The sequence below is a fragment of the Bolinopsis microptera genome, chromosome 3 (genome assembly GCF_026151205.1).
Source record: "Bolinopsis microptera isolate Bmic1 chromosome 3, MBARI_Bmic_1.0, whole genome shotgun sequence".
Taxonomy (NCBI): domain Eukaryota; kingdom Metazoa; phylum Ctenophora; class Tentaculata; order Lobata; family Bolinopsidae; genus Bolinopsis; species Bolinopsis microptera.
In genome coordinates this window covers 17,999,257-18,017,520 of record NC_087074.1, presented here as the reverse complement: position 1 = coordinate 18,017,520, position 18,264 = coordinate 17,999,257, and the positions used below count along the sequence as shown (strand labels likewise).

General features: G+C 39.6%; 1 protein-coding gene and 1 long non-coding RNA gene across 4 annotated transcripts; both read left to right on the top strand.

Moving 5' to 3' along the window:
* The first annotated feature begins 308 nt into the window (after positions 1 to 308).
* On the top strand, positions 309 to 11,118 carry LOC134812821 (oxysterol-binding protein 1-like). 2 transcript variants are annotated; one of them, XM_063820394.1, is made up of 13 exons: positions 309 to 385; positions 522 to 673; positions 1,292 to 1,343; positions 1,672 to 1,747; positions 3,794 to 3,878; positions 7,090 to 7,194; positions 7,383 to 7,499; positions 8,151 to 8,247; positions 8,366 to 8,507; positions 8,616 to 8,724; positions 8,856 to 8,938; positions 9,233 to 9,355; positions 10,143 to 11,118. In XM_063820394.1, exons 1-13 carry the CDS (start codon positions 337 to 339, stop codon positions 10,255 to 10,257), a joined length of 1,305 nt encoding a protein of 434 aa, XP_063676464.1. In that variant the 5' UTR covers positions 309 to 336; the 3' UTR covers positions 10,258 to 11,118. The 2 variants fall into 2 exon arrangements, with proteins under 2 accessions (XP_063676464.1, XP_063676465.1); XM_063820395.1 differs by lacking the exon at positions 9,233 to 9,355.
* Positions 11,119 to 15,508: 4,390 nt separating this feature from the next.
* LOC134812645 (uncharacterized) lies at positions 15,509 to 17,834 on the top strand. Of its 2 annotated transcripts, none has more exons than XR_010159936.1 (4): positions 15,509 to 15,549; positions 16,438 to 16,520; positions 17,354 to 17,497; positions 17,712 to 17,834. It is a non-coding gene; the product is annotated as an uncharacterized LOC134812645 (long non-coding RNA). The 2 variants fall into 2 exon arrangements; XR_010159935.1 differs by having other exon boundaries at positions 17,693 to 17,834.
* The last annotated feature ends 430 nt before the right edge of the window (positions 17,835 to 18,264 follow it).

Here is an 18,264-nt window from a genome sequence, read left to right as displayed (position 1 = left end):
ATCTTCGATGAAAGATCTTCTTTCTCATCATGAAGTCCAAATACCATCTAATGATATAATGTCTAATAATTCTCTGTTTCAGCTAGCTATTTAATAATCTAATGATATGTCTTATAATTCTCTGTTTCAGCTAGCTATAATTATCTAATGATATGTCTTATAATTCTCTGTTTCAGGTAGCTATAATAATCTAATGATATGTCTTATAATTCTCTGTTTCAGCTAGCTATAATAATCTAATGATATGTCTTATAATTCTCTGTTTCAGCTAGCTATAATTATCTAATGATATGTCTTATAATTCTCTGTTTCAGTTAGCTATAATTATCTAATGATATGTCTTATCCAGACGCTTACGAAGAGTTTAAACTCCTCAATATTCAAGGTAACCCCTATACTCCTATACTAGGTACTTAGGTAATACTCCTCATTGATAATATGTATGTAGTGTAACACAGCACGGATTTACTTCTTGATTTGAAATTCCTTCTTTCTATAATAATGTCCAAAAACTTCCTCAGATATGAAGGAAAGAAAGAGGAGAATGAAACTTCCCGTCCCTAAACACGATGTCCAAATAAGCTTGTGGAGGACTTTAAAATCATTTGTTGGCAAAGACCTGACCAAAGTAGCAATCCCTGTGCATTTTAACGAACCCCTGACGTTTTTGCAGGTACTCTCATTGTGACCCGTACATTTCAGTAGTTTTGCATCGAAAATACGCCCTTTTTGGGATCATTATGCTCGACGTTTTATGTACAACGAAGCCTCATATTTTGTTTGGGATATGTTATATAAAATGTTGGAGTAGTTCGCTGTTTATTAGTCTCATGATGAAATACTGATTGTTGGATAATATCCAGTTGAAACTTGAAAGAGACAAGGACACATATTTTGTCTACAAATTTGCCTACATTCCTAACTTCCTGTTTCAATATTATATATTATCCAACTATCAGGATATGATATACTGTTATATATGATCTCTCCTCAATTATCTAAACCGTTCCAACAATAGTGCTGATTGCAGTCTCTATACTAATTATACTAATTAACTCTATCAGCTGAATGTTTAGCCAGTCCCTAAACTAATTCACTGTTTTCCTCAACAAATTAACATATGTATTACATAAAATTGCCAATGGTTGTCTCTTGGGGGTATCGAAATTGATCAGAAGTCTTGTATTGTATATGTGGCATGTACAATGTACTATACATACCTCTATTCATATATATATACATATATACCTCTATTCTGGTAAAGTTAAAGTTCTGATTGTTTGTTTTGCAGAGATTGTCTGAAGATTTGGAGTACTCAGACCTACTTGACAAGGCATCCGATGGTAATTATTAAACCCTCACCCTCACCCTCACCCTCACCCTCACCCTCACCCTCACCCTCACCCTCACCCTCACCCTCACCCTCACCCTCTTCCTCACCCTGTTGAATAATATTCGAAAGTTTGCTGGTTTGTTGTACGAGGACTAAGGCAAATATTTCAAAATATTTCCAAATAATAAAATCATAACCCGTTTATTACAGCGAGGAATGATGAAAATATGTAGTATTTAATGATATATTATATAATAGTATTGAAAACAATTAAGTGTGTGTATTAGAGTAGTTGCAGGGTTGACAGTGTACATGTTATCTAGAGTTAACTGTTTCAGAGAGTATTACTTCTGCTATGAGGTTGATGTATCTTACGGTGTTCAGCGCTATACCTTACGCCTGTGTCAGTAGAAGGTTAGTACTTAGTAATTCATATAATAATAATATGCTAAATTATGTAATCACCTTAATAATACCAAGAAATCCGTGTGTGTGTGTGTGTGTGTGTGTGCGTGTGTGTGTGTGTATGTTTGAAATTTCCGAACGGTTATACAAAAAAAACGGTAAGAGTTACGGGACTGGTTTTTTCGGTATAGTGCCGACAAAACTCTAACGAAGCCAATAAGCAAATTTTATAAAAATCGGCCGGTGGTAAGTGGATTAATTGATGGTTTTGTACTATTAATGCAACATTATGGAGTGAGCCACTAAAATGGCTCACTTTTTCTTCCTATTCGCTCTCTTTGTAGCGTTGGTAATTAGGTTAGCTCTGCAAGTGATATTAGGAGTGTACTTGGGCACTGATTGTGGTCTGTTTAACTGTAGAGAGAGTTCATACTTTCATACGACAATTGTTTATGCATATAATACTATAAGTTTATTAGGGGGGGGGGGGGGAGGAACTCATTGCGGTCGGTTTGTTTACTTTCATACGACAATGTAATGCATGTTTTCAAATATAAGGCGGGTGTGGTGCGGAGTTAATAAGGGTTAATTTCTAAAACGATTTAAAGCGGTTTAAGACGGGAGTGATGAGGTGTAATAGTCGTGGTACAGAAACTATTGGATACGTGAGGGAACTCCGAATAGAATTGCTCACCTAATGCGGGTTTTGACTCAGCGGGTAATTACTCCTACCCTTTTTAACTGCGGCAGTGAAATCCCGGCCGAAGGCCGGGTTACACTAGTATCATAATAATATGCTAAATTACCAATGGAATACCCATTGGTATTCCAATGACTTGTTTATAAATTTGACCCTGATAAGTAACATAAGAATTATCTATCAAACAATTAAGACATTCCAAAAGCGTATCTTTAGAAAACTGAACATTACTTTTACTAACATTATCCGAGAAATAAGCATTCTTGGTATAAAGATTAGGGATAAATTATCCGGGTTCGACCAGGATCCCGGCTTAATCCCGGTAACGGTCAAAAATTGACCGGAACAGGGGATCCCGGTCCCGGCTGAAATGCCGAATTTTGACCGGGATTTTTTTCTAAGTTTAAAAATAAAATAAAATAAAATTTAGCTCGATCCGACTATCCAAACTATCAAATAAATGCAAAAATGAACCTCCATTTGAAAAAAATGAACTCGAACATTTTTCGATTTGACAGATTCCTCGAACCAGTGGTGGTAGTAAGTCATACCAGAAAGAATTATTTCAATTGGGCACTCAGTGACTGAGCTATTAAGGCCAACGTATGCCCACTGACTTTTGGCCCATCCTGTACATAAAATGTATAGTGTGTGAAATGTATAGTGTGATGGATATATTGTGATGTATAGCCCTATACATTATAGTGCAAACTGTAAACTGTAAAGAAAGCCGGGTATAATGTAACCTTTTTTTAGCGGTATTTGCCGTGCTATGTGATAATGACGCTTTTACTGATTATACTTTTAAAAACCCATCTCATGTTGCAATTATCTCTGCTATTATGCAAAGTGTGAAATGTAAGGAACTAGCTAGACGGTACTTAGGAACACGAGAAATCCAGCTGTTAATCACCAACACGAACAAATGGGCTGCTCAAAATGTTAATTATATGTATATGTAATATGTAGTGTATATATAATAATCACTAATGATTTTACTAGAGGATATAACAATATATAAACAAGGCATTTTGAAAGCTTTACTTTTTACTTAAAAATAAAAACTGCCACATTTGGCACATATGGACTGGTTATATAATAATAGCTTTCTTGCTCATTATTAAGCTGCCCTTTACTTATAACTTACTTTATAACTTATTTTATAATTTACTGGTAATTGTACGAAGTATTTAAAGCTGGCAGGACGCTGGACTATTATAATGTATGTTAGAAGCTAGTACGAGTGTAAGTTAGAGTTGTATGGCTTTATAAAGGTATGTAATGTACACAAAACTATTCTACTGCCACTAGCACAAATAGTATAATTAGCTGACTATTAACAAAGTTAATTTCAGGTACAGTAAACCTTTCAACCCTCTGTTGGCAGAAACCTACGAGCTTGTAAGAGAGGATAAAGGTTACGCTTGTATAGCAGAACAGGTACTTTCACTTCCTCTTTCACATAGCAGAACAGGTACTTTCACTTTCTCTTCCACATTTTTCTTCTCAAGAAAGTCATAAATTTGTTTAGTAGTTGTCCATGTCTTCTCCATTTTAGTGCTTGAAAAGTTTTTTGATTTTCTCTTTAAAGCCCACATCATAATAAAATCAATTATATCAATATTATTTCTATATTAATAATGAAATTTACAGTTATAAATCTTCAATACTTGCGAATTTAACCCGAAATGGTTTCAACTCAACTTACATTTGCCTGATTTGCTTACATTACCATTAGACCTCTGTTCAATAAGATGTGCCTGACATTTAGTGTCACATCTGCATCATCGCTCATTAAATTGCATTATCAGCGGATATATCTTAACTGTGTGCAAACTAAATCTTAACTTAACATGAAGACCCGGCCCCCTTAACTTAACATGAAGACGCCGGGGCCGGCCCCCTTAACTTTACTATTGACCTGCTAGGCTCTTACTGTAAGAATGTAGCCGCCGAAAATTTGCCTACATTCCTAAATTCCTTTTTCATATGTCCTTGTCTCTTCCTACACTATACATTACATTTTATTTACACTATTCTCCTACACTATATAGTATACATTACACTTGATTTGCACTGTTCTCCTACACTATACATTACACTTGATTTTCACTGTTCTCCTACAATATACATTACACTTAATTTGCACTGTTCTCCTACACTATACATTACACTTGATTTACACTGTTCTCTATATTGAGATGAGGTGTCTTTAGTCACACAAAGGGATCCGGTATTTGTATATAATATAGAGGTATCTCCTCGCTATTTTAGGAATGCTAACAATGTATTGTTACGACTTGCATTGACTTAACGAAACAGCACGAGATGTTCTATATATAGATGTTATAAAGTTGAGATGTGGGGAATAGTTGGATGATTAACGAGTAGCCCACATTTTACAGATCAAAATATACAAGTAGTAGCCCACAATATCCCATTGGTATTTGTAGACAGGAAATCAAACATGATCTTATTCGCTGTCTGATTGGCTGTTGTCATGGTAACAGTGAATTTAATTGGCTTGTAACTTGGCAACTTCACTGTCTACACACTCTTCTAATTATTGTAGACGGAAATCAGCTCTCTCTCTCTCTCTCTCTCTCTCTCTCTCTCTCTCTCTCTCTCTCTCTCTCTCTCTCTCTCTCTCTCTCTCTCTCTCTCTCTCTCTCTCTCTCTCTCTCTCTCTCTCTCTCTCTCTCTCTCTCTCTCTCTCTCTCTCTCTCTCTCTCTCTCTCTCTCTCTCTCTCTCTTTCTCTCTCTCTCTCTCTCTCTATCTTTCTCTCTCTCTTTCTCTCTTTCTCTCTCTCTTTCTCTCTCTCTTTCTCTCTCTCTTTCTCTCTCTCTTTCTCTCTCCCTCCCTCCCTCCCTCCCTCCCTCCCTCCCTCCCTCCCTCCCTCCCTCCCTCCCTCCCTCCCTCCCTCCCTCCCTCCCTCCCTCCCTCCCTCCCTCCCGCCCTCCCTCCCTCCCTCCCTCCCTCCCTCCCTCCCTCCCTCCCTCCCTCCCTCCCTCCCTCCCTACCTCCCTCTCTCCCTCCCTCCCTCCCTACCTCCCTCCCTATATCTCTCTCGCTCTCTTGTGTACTCTGTATATGTAGATACCATCTATTTATAAAGTTACAATGTAGTACCTTATATATTATATACTATGTTATAACATAGTAGTACAGTAAGTACACATTTATATAGTAGTGAATTACAGTATTACATCCTGACAAAAATAGTAAATTTAGAAGTTCAATACATTGTGGCGGTTAGTGAAGTTTGTGTGATATTTGTGTATGACACCGTGCCGTGTACACTATGTAGTACAACTGTACAATATAAGCCATAAGGAGTAAGGACGTAACATTCGAGTAAAATACGTTTAACTGTATTCCAGTTTGTAAGAGCATATTATTACCTGATGTTTACAGTACTATACACATAACGGAATATTTACAGTATATAATCTGCATATTAGCATTATATATTATATAATCTGCATATTAGCATGTTGGAATTTCTTGGTTGAATCCTTACATTTTCAGAAACTTTTCTCAAGCTCTTTCTTTTAACACTTTAGTTGAAATGTATTTACAAAACAATAAAGTAGAATTGAACGAACTATCACGTGATCACCCTAGCAACTAGTTACTTGTCACGTGATCACCCTAGCAACTAGTTACTTATCACGTGATCACCCTAGCAACTAGTTACTTGTCACGTGATCACCCTAGCAACTAGTAACTTGTCACGCGATCACCCTAGCAACTAGTTACTTGTCACGTGATCACCCTAGCAACTAGTTACTTGTAGTAACAGCTATTATATATAACTCAAATAAACACACATCCAATGCAACTATTAACTGAAATAAACACACATCTAATGCAACTGTGAATCAATGATGAATCATGAAATATATCATTTAAAATTCAATGGATGACTGAACGAACTGAAAATTGTTAATTTCTTTTTCTCAAATTTGTTCACTTTTCCTATCATGATGATACCAGGTGACAATAGTGTACGTTTTTGGCTAAATGAGCAAACTCTTTTGTTCAATAGGCACGCCCCTCTATTATACCAGGCTGTACAATACATATACACATTAGTATAGTACATATACATAAGTTAGCCACAGAAGCAATAAAACACGCAAGTGAACTCAGCTGATCGCGACATCCTGACATTAAATTAGTAAATTTTTATTTACAAGCTTTTATAAAAAGCTTTATTGATTCCTAAAATTGAAACGTAACAAAAATCACAATCATTTGCTGTAAAGAATTCGGGGATTCAATCCCTGGATATGAAGCAATAATGAACTGAATAGAAACAATCAATAAAACCAGAACTAAAAATAAATAAGTTTTTAAAGTGACAAGCAAAAGATCTGACAGGTGTCAAGTAGGTTACCTCCATATTGACTGAGAGTCTTAAACTGATTCTGCCGAAACTATTCTCTTCTAGCATTCATTTAAACGGCTTTTTGAGTCATTGTATTATAAATAGTTAATTATGTACACAACATTCTTACTATCACAATCTTATATTTCATTAATACTGAAAATATGGCTAGTATGTAAAGTATACAGCTGCGGTTTGTTAAATGAGGGAGGGGGATTACACATACCGTTATTTGTAATATTAATGGTATCAAATTTCAGGTTAGTCACCACCCTCCTATTACGTGTTTACACACAGAACACGAACTGTGGACTTTCTGGCAGGAGTACAAGATGGACTCTAAGTTTAGACCTACATATTTCAAGGTTTGTACCAGATAATATGTACTATACCTATATGATAGTGTATAGTGTATATTACCTGTTCCTGTCCCATTTGTATCATGTAGCTGCTGTGATTGAACACTACCTCGATGTAGTAATAATAGTAGCAGTAGTAGTAGCAGTAGTTTATACTTAGTAGTAGTAGTTTCTAACTATATGTCCATTGCCAGGTAGTTCCTACAGGATCCGTTCATGTTAAGGTTCGTCACACCGGTGAACACTTTTCCTGGATGAAGCCTACAACGACAATACACAACATTATTTTAGGACAGCTTTGGAATGATCAGGTACGATATAGTGTAAAGTTATTTCGAACATGTCACGTAGATCTCCACAATAATTAGAAGTATGTAGAGCGCGAACGCCGAACTCTGAAAAATATACAGTAATTAGCGCGCGCGTACTATTTTCGACGCGCGCACAATCGCTGTGGCCGGATCCAAGTTGTGAGATCTCAAGGAACATATCAATGATGTGGCTCTTACTAATTCGCTCGCCCAAAAATTATCACGTGACTTTGGTTTTTATGGATTTGCAGCCGAACAAAACGGTTTTACATAAACCCTTTTCCTAACCATAACTCCGAAGCTATCCATAACCCTAACCACAACCCTAACTCTAACCCGCGCCCTAAACAATCGAATTCGTGCCTGTCATGGGGGGTGATTCGGAATCAGCGTCCAAAAATACACCGAATGAGATCACTCTCATACCCTCAGGGCCTTTTCACAAGAATTTTCTTAAAATTTGGGCGAGCGATTTAGTGAGAGCGCAATGATGAAAGAATGTTTTAAAATAATTGTCACTCCGCCTCATTAATTTCAATAAAATATCCCTTTTCACTCTGTGATGCGTGGCATGATATAGTATTATAGTGGATGAAGTCATCGTGATAATTTGTTTTCATTATTCAAAGAGGTCTAATTTCTTCTGCTCAGGAAGGCACTGTTACAATTACGAATCATTCGACTGGACAGAAAGCTTGTCTCTTCTTCCAACCGTATAAGACTACTAAACATTACACGAAGATTAAAGGTAAATCTTAAATCTATATCTTTTTGGCGTGTACACTTTTTACTTCGTTACAAGATAATTCATTTATTGCACACACTCCGATTGCTATTTGATATTTTAACCATCAACTGATCAACAGGTGAGGTATATGATTTGGAAGGAAATGTGGAAATACAGATCAAAGGAGATTGGACAAGTCACTTCAAATACAAGCACGTGGACTCAGAGACGTGGACAGATGTGTGGAACCTGGAGACTGATATCTTAGAGGAGAAGAAAAAGTAAAATATTTTCTTTATATTAGAACAATAGCCTGACACTGTAAACACACAGCACTGCGATATCTTTAAACCGTATATTGACCGTATCTCTGACCGTACTGACCCCAGGTATTGGGGCTTCTCACCTTTCTCCCTACAACTGAACGAGCTTGAAGAGGGTGTTTGCCATACTGACTCCAGGTGCCGTCCCGATCAAAGAGAGTTGGAACATGGGAAGGTTTGTTTAAAGCTGGGGGGGGGGGGGGGGGGGGGGGGGGGAGAAGGGGGTTCATGTTGCATTATGCGGACACTTGTTTTGTATCTCAAGAAGGAGAAAATGATCCCACATTCTTACATTTGGTCTGACAGGTAGATGAAGCTGCTGAAGAGAAGTTGCGGCTCGAAGAACTGCAACGAGGACGTAGGAAGAACAATAAAAATGCAAATCCACAGTAAGTGGACGTGGGGGACTACACGATTTCAGGAATACATTAACATTGAACGCGTGGAACAATTTACAATTCCAACAATTTCATTCATGACACAATTTGACCAAACGTTCAAGACAAAATGGACGGAAGAAAAATGAAGACTTTTCCTTGACTTTTCTCAACTTCCCCTGCAATTCCCATCTATGACAATCATTCCCCATGCCCATTTGACCAAAATATGAGGACAAAATGGGTGGGTCCCCCCATCACTCATCACAAAGGCATTAAAACCTCATCTTTTTACATCCATCACAGGGGACGTAGAAAACAGCAAACGTTGTCCAAAAAATCAGTCTCCAAAAATGAGTCATCATCAGATGAGGAGCCTCGATATGAGGACGCGCTAGAGCATACTGGCCTTGAGGTCGTTACTCCGAGGTATATAAAATTGTAACAAAGCATTTGGGAAAGTGGCTATAACAACAGCTGTAGATATAACACATAATGCTATCCTCTTTGTTTGTTTGTTTGTTTATAGAACCCGTCCCCAATCTCGTATCGGAAAATGGCTAAACTCAGTTCTGTCAGTGTGAATACGGCTGGTACCTGCAAGAGTGTTCATTAAGCATTTAGAGTTCTGTAAAACTGCAGTTACAATTATGCTAGAGTGTTTTTAGTATTTACGATGGATATCAGATCTCTATCCTTACATGCTTCCAAAATTTAAATCTCCAACTTTCTGCACAATGTATTGGAAATTGGAATGTTTGAAAAAAAATTAATTCCCTGGTTTCTTAAGTCAGCTTTAAAGTCGGAAAATCAATTACACTATCAATTACACTATCATCTTTCAAGCATATACAAAAGCAGAGGCAACAGAGTGCTACACAGAAAACCCTACCATAAACATGATAAAATGACAATTATTCTTTTAACAGTATTTACCCCGCGCAAGATATGGTAGTAATTTAGGATATGTTAGACCAGAGTGTAGTTCACTTTGTTTGGGCAATTTCATGTCATCTGTAATTTGAGAAATCGTTTTTCTCCGCGTAATTATATGTGGTTAAATTCCAAAGCACCACTCATGTGTAAGTGACATCATTTATAGTAATCACCTTTTCATCGTGTAGACAAATGTTAAAATTTAAACACTTAACAAGTTTCATAGTCATCAACCTCACCCTTTACTCAGCAATCTAATATCACCTTCTTTCTTGTTCAGGTGGTTCCAGGAGTACACTGACCCTGACACGCAGGACACTTACCACACATATAGGGGCGGGTACTGGGAGTCTAAACTCGCTGAGGATTTCTCAACTTCGCCAAACATTTTCTAGCAGACGCTCACTTCGTGTCACGCATGTTAGTGTAGCGGAAAAGTCAGCAAGGGATACTTGCGACATCATAGGATACAATTTCATTACTCTTTACATATACATAATATGTGTATATATATATATATATATATTGGAAAAGTTAAGAACTAAGCGCATCGGAGCAACTCTCTACGATTATGAGAGAGAGATTATTTCGTGCAATAATCATTATAAGCATTTTATAGATTTCTAGCTTGTCATATTATGTGGGAAATAAAACTCGAACTAGTTAAGATGATTTGGTTTAAGCCCCGATTTTATTAAATATTAAAATCAAGATGAAAACAGCAAGCTTGGAACTATCATATATTACCTTCTTGCTATATTTAAATTATATGGAATACCTTAACTAATTATATAATTACCTTAACTCCGAAAAATTTCGCTGGCGAAAATTTTGAACGAAATATCTTCGTCAATTGAAAGACTACTGTTTCGTGTGAAAAGTTTCATATAAAATTCGTAGTATTTGATAGAAATTTACAATCCAGATGAACAAATTCTTTTATAACTTCATGAATTGGGGTAAGTTTTGTCACGAGACCCGCACCAGGTGGGAAAAAATGCACTTGGACAAGGTAAATTTTGGTCATTCAAAATTTTCGCCAGATAAAATGTACGACTGCGAAAACTTTAGTCGGAAAGTCGTATTTTTACCGAAAGTTTTCGCAGCTAAGGTATGTTTGCTAGCCTCCGATTTGTTTAACACATGTTTTATAAAACTCGCTGCCAAAGTTCGGTTTGCAAGCTCAATTATTGTCGCCAAGGGTACGCTAGCTTACCCCCCCCCCCCGCCAGCTAGTGGGAGGGGGTGGTGGGGTACCAGACAGCTAGTGGGGGAGGGGGGAACTAGCCATCTAGTGGGAAGGGGTGGGGGGTACCAGCCAGCTAGTGGGAGGGAGGGGTGGGGGGTACAAGCCAGATAGTGGGAGGTGGGGGTACAAGCCAGCTAGTGGGAGGGGGGTGGGGGTACAAGCCAGCTAGTGAGGGGGGTGGGGGGTACAAGCCAGCTAGTGGGAGGGGGGGTATAAGCCAGCAAGTGGGAGGGGGGTGGGGGGGTACAAGCCAGCTAGTGGGAGGGCGAGGGGGGGTACAAGCCAGCTAGTGGGAGGGGGGTGGGGGTACAAGCCAGCTAGTGAGGGGGGTGGGGGGAACTAGCCAGCTAGTGGGAGGGGGGGTACAAGCCAGCAAGTGGGGGGGGGGGTGGGGGTACAAGCCACCTAGTGGGAGGGGGGGGGGGTACAAGCCAGCTAGTGGGAGGGGGGAGTACAAGCCAGCTAGTGGGAGGGGGGTGGGGGTACAAGCCAGCTAGTGAGGGGGTGGGGGTACAAGCCAGCTAGTGGGAGGGGGGTACAAGCCAGCAAGTGGGGGGGGGGGGGGAACTAGCCATCTAGTGGGAGGGGGTGGGGTACCAGCCAGCTAGTGGGAGGGGGGTACCAGCCAGCAAGTGGGGGGGGGTGGGGGTACAAGCCAGCTAGTGGGAGGGGGGAGTACAAGCCAGCTAGTGGGAGGGGGGTGGGGGTACAAGCCAGCTAGTGGGAGGGGGGTGGGGGGTACAAGCCAGCTAGTGGGAGGTGGGGGTACAAGCCAGCTAGTGGGAGGGGGGTGGGGGTACAAGCCAGCTAGTGAGGGGGGTGGGGGGTACAAGCCAGCTAGTGGGAGGGGGGTACAAGCCAGCAAGTGGGAGGGGGGTGGGGGGTACAAGCCAGCTAGTGGGAGGTGGGGGTACAAGCCAGCTAGTGGGAGGGGGGAGTACAAGCCAGCTAGTGGGAGGGGGGTGGGGGTACAAGCCAGCTAGTGGGAGGGGGGTGGGGGTACAAGCCACCTAGTGGGAGGGGGGGGGGGTACAAGCCAGCTAGTGGGAGGGGGAGTACAAGCCAGCTAGTGGGAGGGGGGTGGGGGTACAAGCCAGCTAGTGAGGGGGTGGGGGTACAAGCCAGCTAGTGGGAGGGGGGTACAAGCCAGCAAGTGGGGGGGGGGGGGGGGGAACTAGCCATCTAGTGGGAGGGGGTGGGGTACCAGCCAGCTAGTGGGAGGGGGGGTACCAGCCAGCAAGTGGGGGGGTGGGGGTACAAGCCAGCTAGTGGGAGGGGGGGAGTACAAGCCAGCTAGTGGGAGGGGGTGGGGGTACAAGCCAGCTAGTGGGAGGGGGGTGGGGGGTACAAGCCAGCTAGTGGGAGGTGGGGGTACAAGCCAGCTAGTGGGAGGGGGGTGGGGGTACAAGCCAGCTAGTGAGGGGGGTGGGGGGTACAAGCCAGCTAGTGGGAGGGGGGTACAAGCCAGCAAGTGGGAGGGGGGTGGGGGGTACAAGCCAGCTAGTGGGAGGTGGGGGTACAAGCCAGCTAGTGGGAGGGGGGAGTACAAGCCAGCTAGTGGGAGGGGGTGGGGGTACAAGCCAGCTAGTGGGAGGGGGGTGGGGGTACAAGCCAGCTAGTGGGAGGGGGGTGGGGGGTACCAGCCAGCTAGTGGGAGGGGGGTGGGGGGTACCAGCCAGCTAGTGGGAGGGGGGTGGGGGGGTACCAGCCAGCTAGTGGGAGGGGGGGGGGTACCAGCCAGCTAGTGGGAGGGGGGTTACCAGCTAGTGTTCAAGCGAGCCGTATCTAACCGTTAACAATAATTGTGGTCACGTTTTAGTAATTATTATTATAGTAATTATTTGATTGAGGATTTGTAATATAGTAAAGTTAGTTCCTAAACTTTAAGGGCTTGATGGCGTTTTTAACTGTTGTAGGTCATTAGAATAGGTGTGTGACTCTCACTCTTATTAATATTACCCCATCCCCCAATATTTTATTACTCTTTACACGAAAATTTATTATTTAGATAAACCATAACTTATACTGTTAATAAATAGAGATATTAGTTTGCTAGATATTCTGCTGATATTTATATTAGCAATATTAAACAAAGTTTAATGTTTCAATCTTTTAAGAACTTTCAGGTTCTGGAAAGTAGCTCCGATTTAAGTGTAAAAATGTTATTGGAGATAGTTACTAACTTACTATAGTATAGACAGTATATTGTTGAATGAATTATGAATTTCGATACTTCTGCTTTTAAGTTTTAATTTTCTTGTTTTTTCTGTGAGTTCTAATCCAATAATTATATGGCTTAAAAAGGAAAAATTCAAGAAAATAATAACACGGCCATTTTGGATGTCAAAATGTTATGTATTATCAAGGATCTTCTAATTTTTCCGTCTATAAAACTTCCGCCACCTATAGTAGAGGCTCTTACGGGCTTTGTCTGCTAGATACACTAAAATCACCAGACCCATCTTAAAAGACGTATTTTTGACCGTAGAATCGATTAAAAGTGGTTAGAAGTGTTTAAAATGGGGGTTACCTGGTTTTATTTTGAAAAACCGATTTTTGGCCCCAAAAATGGCCATTTTTTGAGGTTTTTTAGAAATTTCGACAGGTTAATTGAATCGAAAAGCTTAGATATTTTGGGTTCTTGTACATTTTTATTTGCCGCACTAGTTAATACCAATATAATAGGCATACACAAGAGTTTACCTGGTCAAAATTTTAAAAAACCTCCCAAAAAAAATGTTTTTTCGCGCGCTAAATTTTTTCGGCTCTTTACACACCCACAATGAAATATTTTTGCTCACAAAGTGTTTTAATACTGTCCAATAATACTATTTGATTATTTTTCAGCGTAAAAACAAGTTTTGAAAGCGGAAGAAAAAATTATATTTTTCGTGGTGCTGAGCACTTTGAAATTTTTTGAATAAAATCGAGCGCTACCGTAAAATTTTAGTAACCCTTCCCTGAAACTCATTTAAGTTTTTGTACCGGTAGTGTTTTGTCCTTTTCTGAAGTTCATGCCTTAATTTCATATAATATTGTTTAAAACAGCACAGTAAAGTGTTTTATAATAGTAGAGTGCCATTTCTAATACTTCAATGTTATATTGTTGAGATACCTTTACTACACTTGGCTGATTACCTTTTGTCAATACAATTTCACCAATTTAGTATTGCATTGCTAATATGACTATTTGGATTTATAATTTATCGATTGTGGGTATGAATTAACTTTTGGTTCACAATCAACAATAAAATGTCTACTGTATGGTACCCTTACAAGATTAATTATAGATCTTTTGACAGGAATGCCTGACTTAAACCCCCTCATCCATCACTCATTCCGTGTTACCTGTTGGATGTGGAGGAACCCTACCACAAACTGAAGTATTGTAAAGGTACCCTTCAGTACATAAATAGAGCACTGTAAATAATATAGATTAGTTACTGTTATCTTCTCAATGCAATTTTGAATACATGTCAGGAACACCTGACTTAAACCCCCTCATCCATCACTCAATCAGTGTTGCCTGTTGGATATGGAGGAAATCTACACCACAAAGTGGAATATTGTAAAGGCACTCTTCAGTACACATAAAATAGAGCACTGTAAATAATATAGATTAGTTGCTGCTATCTTCTTAACATGATTTTTAATTTATAAATAGTAGTAGAGTAAATGTCAGGAATGCCTGACTTAAACCCCCTCATCCATCACTAATTTCGAATGAATGTATAGATGCTGCATTGAATTCATGAAGATATCATTCGTTTTGAGCAATCATTCCCTTAGCTCCCCCATTCTTTGATTGTTTCAAAGAAGTAGTCAAACTACAATATGTATTGTTTAGTTACATCTATTGCTTGTTATTTAAGCCATTTCATCTCTAGTAGATTCAAATAATTTCTGCAATTCTGAATTATGTTGCTGAACAAACTTGACAATCACCATTAGAAAGAAGGTGACATGTTTATGGACCCAGAACTAGCTAAGACAGCTAAGACTCTGTGTACATGCGAATCACTTCAAGAATCTTCTTGATGAAAGAAGCTTGTGTGGTTTGTTAAAAGACTTCGATCCGCTCACAGCCATGCAGATTAAGACGAATTTAGATCGACATTATTTTGATAACAATGAAAACTCAAATGGTTTGATTTTTAGCTAAGTTACCATAATTATTATAATTAATTAAATACAGGCTGACAATGTTTCATTTCACAAAATGTATCTGAATAATGTAATTTTAACTGAATCTTAAGCTGTTCAAAAAGCTTTGTTAGATGATGTTATCGATGCTGTATAAGTTGAAACCTTTTGATGATGAGAGGTACATGAACAAACCTACACTAAACAATACTACATTCCAGCTTGAAACGAAATGAGTGGAGTTGAACGACACCTGTTTATCGAAACTACATCAATCAACTTTTCAACTATGCAGGTTATTAATGAAATGAAATGAAATACTACTACTTTGTCGGAACTAAGTCCGATCTACGCCAGATAACCCCCTCCATTATATATCCCTGTCCCGCATCAGAGTTCACAGTTCCTCTTTTGAGTTTGTCCCAATTTCCTTCAGTAACATAGACAAGTAGCTTTGTCTTGGTCGGCCTTGCTGTGCTCTACAATGCATAGGTTTCCATAAGACTAAATCACTGGTAAGTAGCTCAGGATGTCTGATGCAGTGTCCCGCCATTTTTAGTCTCCTGCTTCGTAACTTGTTTGACAGCCTTGGTAGACTACCATACAAAGTTATATTGCTGACCTTGTCCTTCCATGAGATACCCAGCACCATACGTAGCATCTTTGTGTATGTCCCGTCCAATACAAATGAAATAAATTATTTTTATCACGCTTATATCAACAATCAAAATTAAAAACTTATGGACGTATATCACTCATTATTATGTATCACTCTCTAACATCTTGTCCTCACTACAAATATTACCACTTCTGATATAATAATGTTTTTTTGTGTCTTCTTTGGCTCTGGCATGGCTCCAGCTCAAAATCTTTGGGTGGGTGCAGCTTGGCGCACGGTGGGGGGGGGGGGGGTGAAGCCCCCTGGAAAATTTTGGAATTTTACTCTCCTAAACATATTTTAATATCTCCAAAACAGTCTCAATTGATTACAGAAGTCAATTGACCCTTAGTTTTAAATACAAAATTTGACAATTTTTGTGTGAACATTTTCAAATCGTTTGGGTGGGTGCAACACCCTTTGGGTGGGTGCGCACCCACCCGAACCTACACAGTAGAGCCATGCCTGCTTTGGCTATCTGTTTTATTTCCAAGACCAACTGCTGATGGATAACTCGATCTTCAGGTGATCGATCTGGAGAGATGAAAACAGTCTTATGATCTTCACACAGTCTCAGCTTTTTGGCATTTACTAATATCTGATGAACGGTAAGTTAGAATTATCTAGCGAAACTTTGACTGGTCTAGTCTTGTTGGCTGATTTTCTTTTTCCCTCTTCCGATACACCATCCTGTACAACCTTTTTTAAATTCTCTTCTGCAAGCACAGGTGCATTTTTAGTCTCAGCTTGACTGTATGACTTCATCTCAGCTTGGACAGTGTCTTGAACGGCGGTCTTGACGGTGGAGTGCATGGATTCCAACTGCTTCGATTTAGTTTCCAGAAATTCAGCCTGCAGCTTGATAACAGTACTTTGCGATCGGATAAGATCGCTCTTCAACTCCTCCATATCTTTCTTGTTATCCAGAAACGTACTTACATGATTATCGGTAGTCTGATACGCAGAATACAAATTATAAATGTTTTACTGAAACTGACTTCACTGGCTTTTTGAACGTTTCAACTGAAAACTCAGATTTATTGTCACAGTTCGTAGCTTCCGCGAGTTCAGTGATCCAACCGTTATAGACCTCATACTCTTCAGTAATGTAGCTAGGTAGAATAAACTGACAATCTTTGAAGAGTATCCATTTCCTCCATCGATTACTTGTACTTGTATAAAGTAAAAACACAGTACCAGCAAAATGGCAGTTGTAATGTAGCGATAAAATAGAGATATGAGCTAGATTATCAACACGTAAAAAAAACTGTAAAACTGTATCATAATATTATTATGCTTTTAACATCATCTGTTGTGATATACATGACAAAGGGTTGGAAATGTACAGTAACCTTACTATATTGCAATTACACAATATTATGTGAACGACCCCTAACCCCTTATCTAAGGCTCTATAAGTATTGAATAATGATAACTGCAGGATTTCAAAATGTACAAGGCATCATATCAAAGATTGCATATGCCCGAAAGAAGGACAAATCCAATTTGGCTCTCTGGATGTATGGAAAGCTCTCAACCTTCCAGAAAAGGACTGTTCAAAGGAACACTTAAATCCCTCCGACAGGTAATTATTATAAATAATAATTTAGTCTACACTTCATTATGTCAAATCACCTACCATAATGAAGAACTAAAATTGTTGTGTTACCGTAACCAAGTTTAATGTGACTCAATTTTGGTGGAACTTTAGAATTTGGACGTTATATCTATCATGTTCATCTTAAATCTCATATTATATACTCAATATTCAATTAAACAGACAAAGATAACCTCTCTAGGCCCTCTGGTGGTGACGTATAAGTGCTTTCTCAGTACTTTCTCTCGCTTTTGGACAAATCCAGTGAGTTAACTTTTTATCAGTGGTCGACCGGGGGCAGGATTCTGACCGGGGCCGGGGAGCCCCAATATAGCCGGGGCCGGGGCTGACCACTGAGAATTGGCCGGGGCCAGGGTTTACCCCCGGCGAATTGCCAATTTTTGGCTGGGGGTTGTGATTTTGGCCAGGGGGCACCGGGCGACCACTGCTTTTTATGTCACGATTTTAAAACTTTATTCATAAGTTTATGAAACATCAAAACTTTGCATGCTCTGCATTATGTAAAGTCAGTCATGCACTAGAGCACAGTTCACATATAATAACCTAATCCAGCCTAGGGGAGGGGGTTTGAAATCGCTTGTGCTAGAGTGATTTATACTCAATAGCTATGTGAAAAGTGGCTCAAGGAGGGGAGACCGACGTAAACAATTTTGAATTGGTAGAAGTTAAGTTTAGGCTTTAATAAAAAACTTCACCGGACCGTTCCAAGCTGCCAACAAAGCTGGCAGGAGCTG

Excerpts from the sequence above, each read along its gene's own strand:
- LOC134812821 (XM_063820394.1), top strand. The coding sequence starts at position 337 with ATGTCTTATCCAGACGCTTACGAAGAGTTTAAACTCCTCAATATTCAA. Across the intron at positions 7,195-7,382 it reads TTAGACCTACATATTTCAAG|GTAGTTCCTACAGGATCCGT; the intron begins GTTTGTACCAGA and ends GTCCATTGCCAG. Across the intron at positions 9,356-10,142 it reads CTTGAGGTCGTTACTCCGAG|GTGGTTCCAGGAGTACACTG; the intron begins GTATATAAAATT and ends TTTCTTGTTCAG.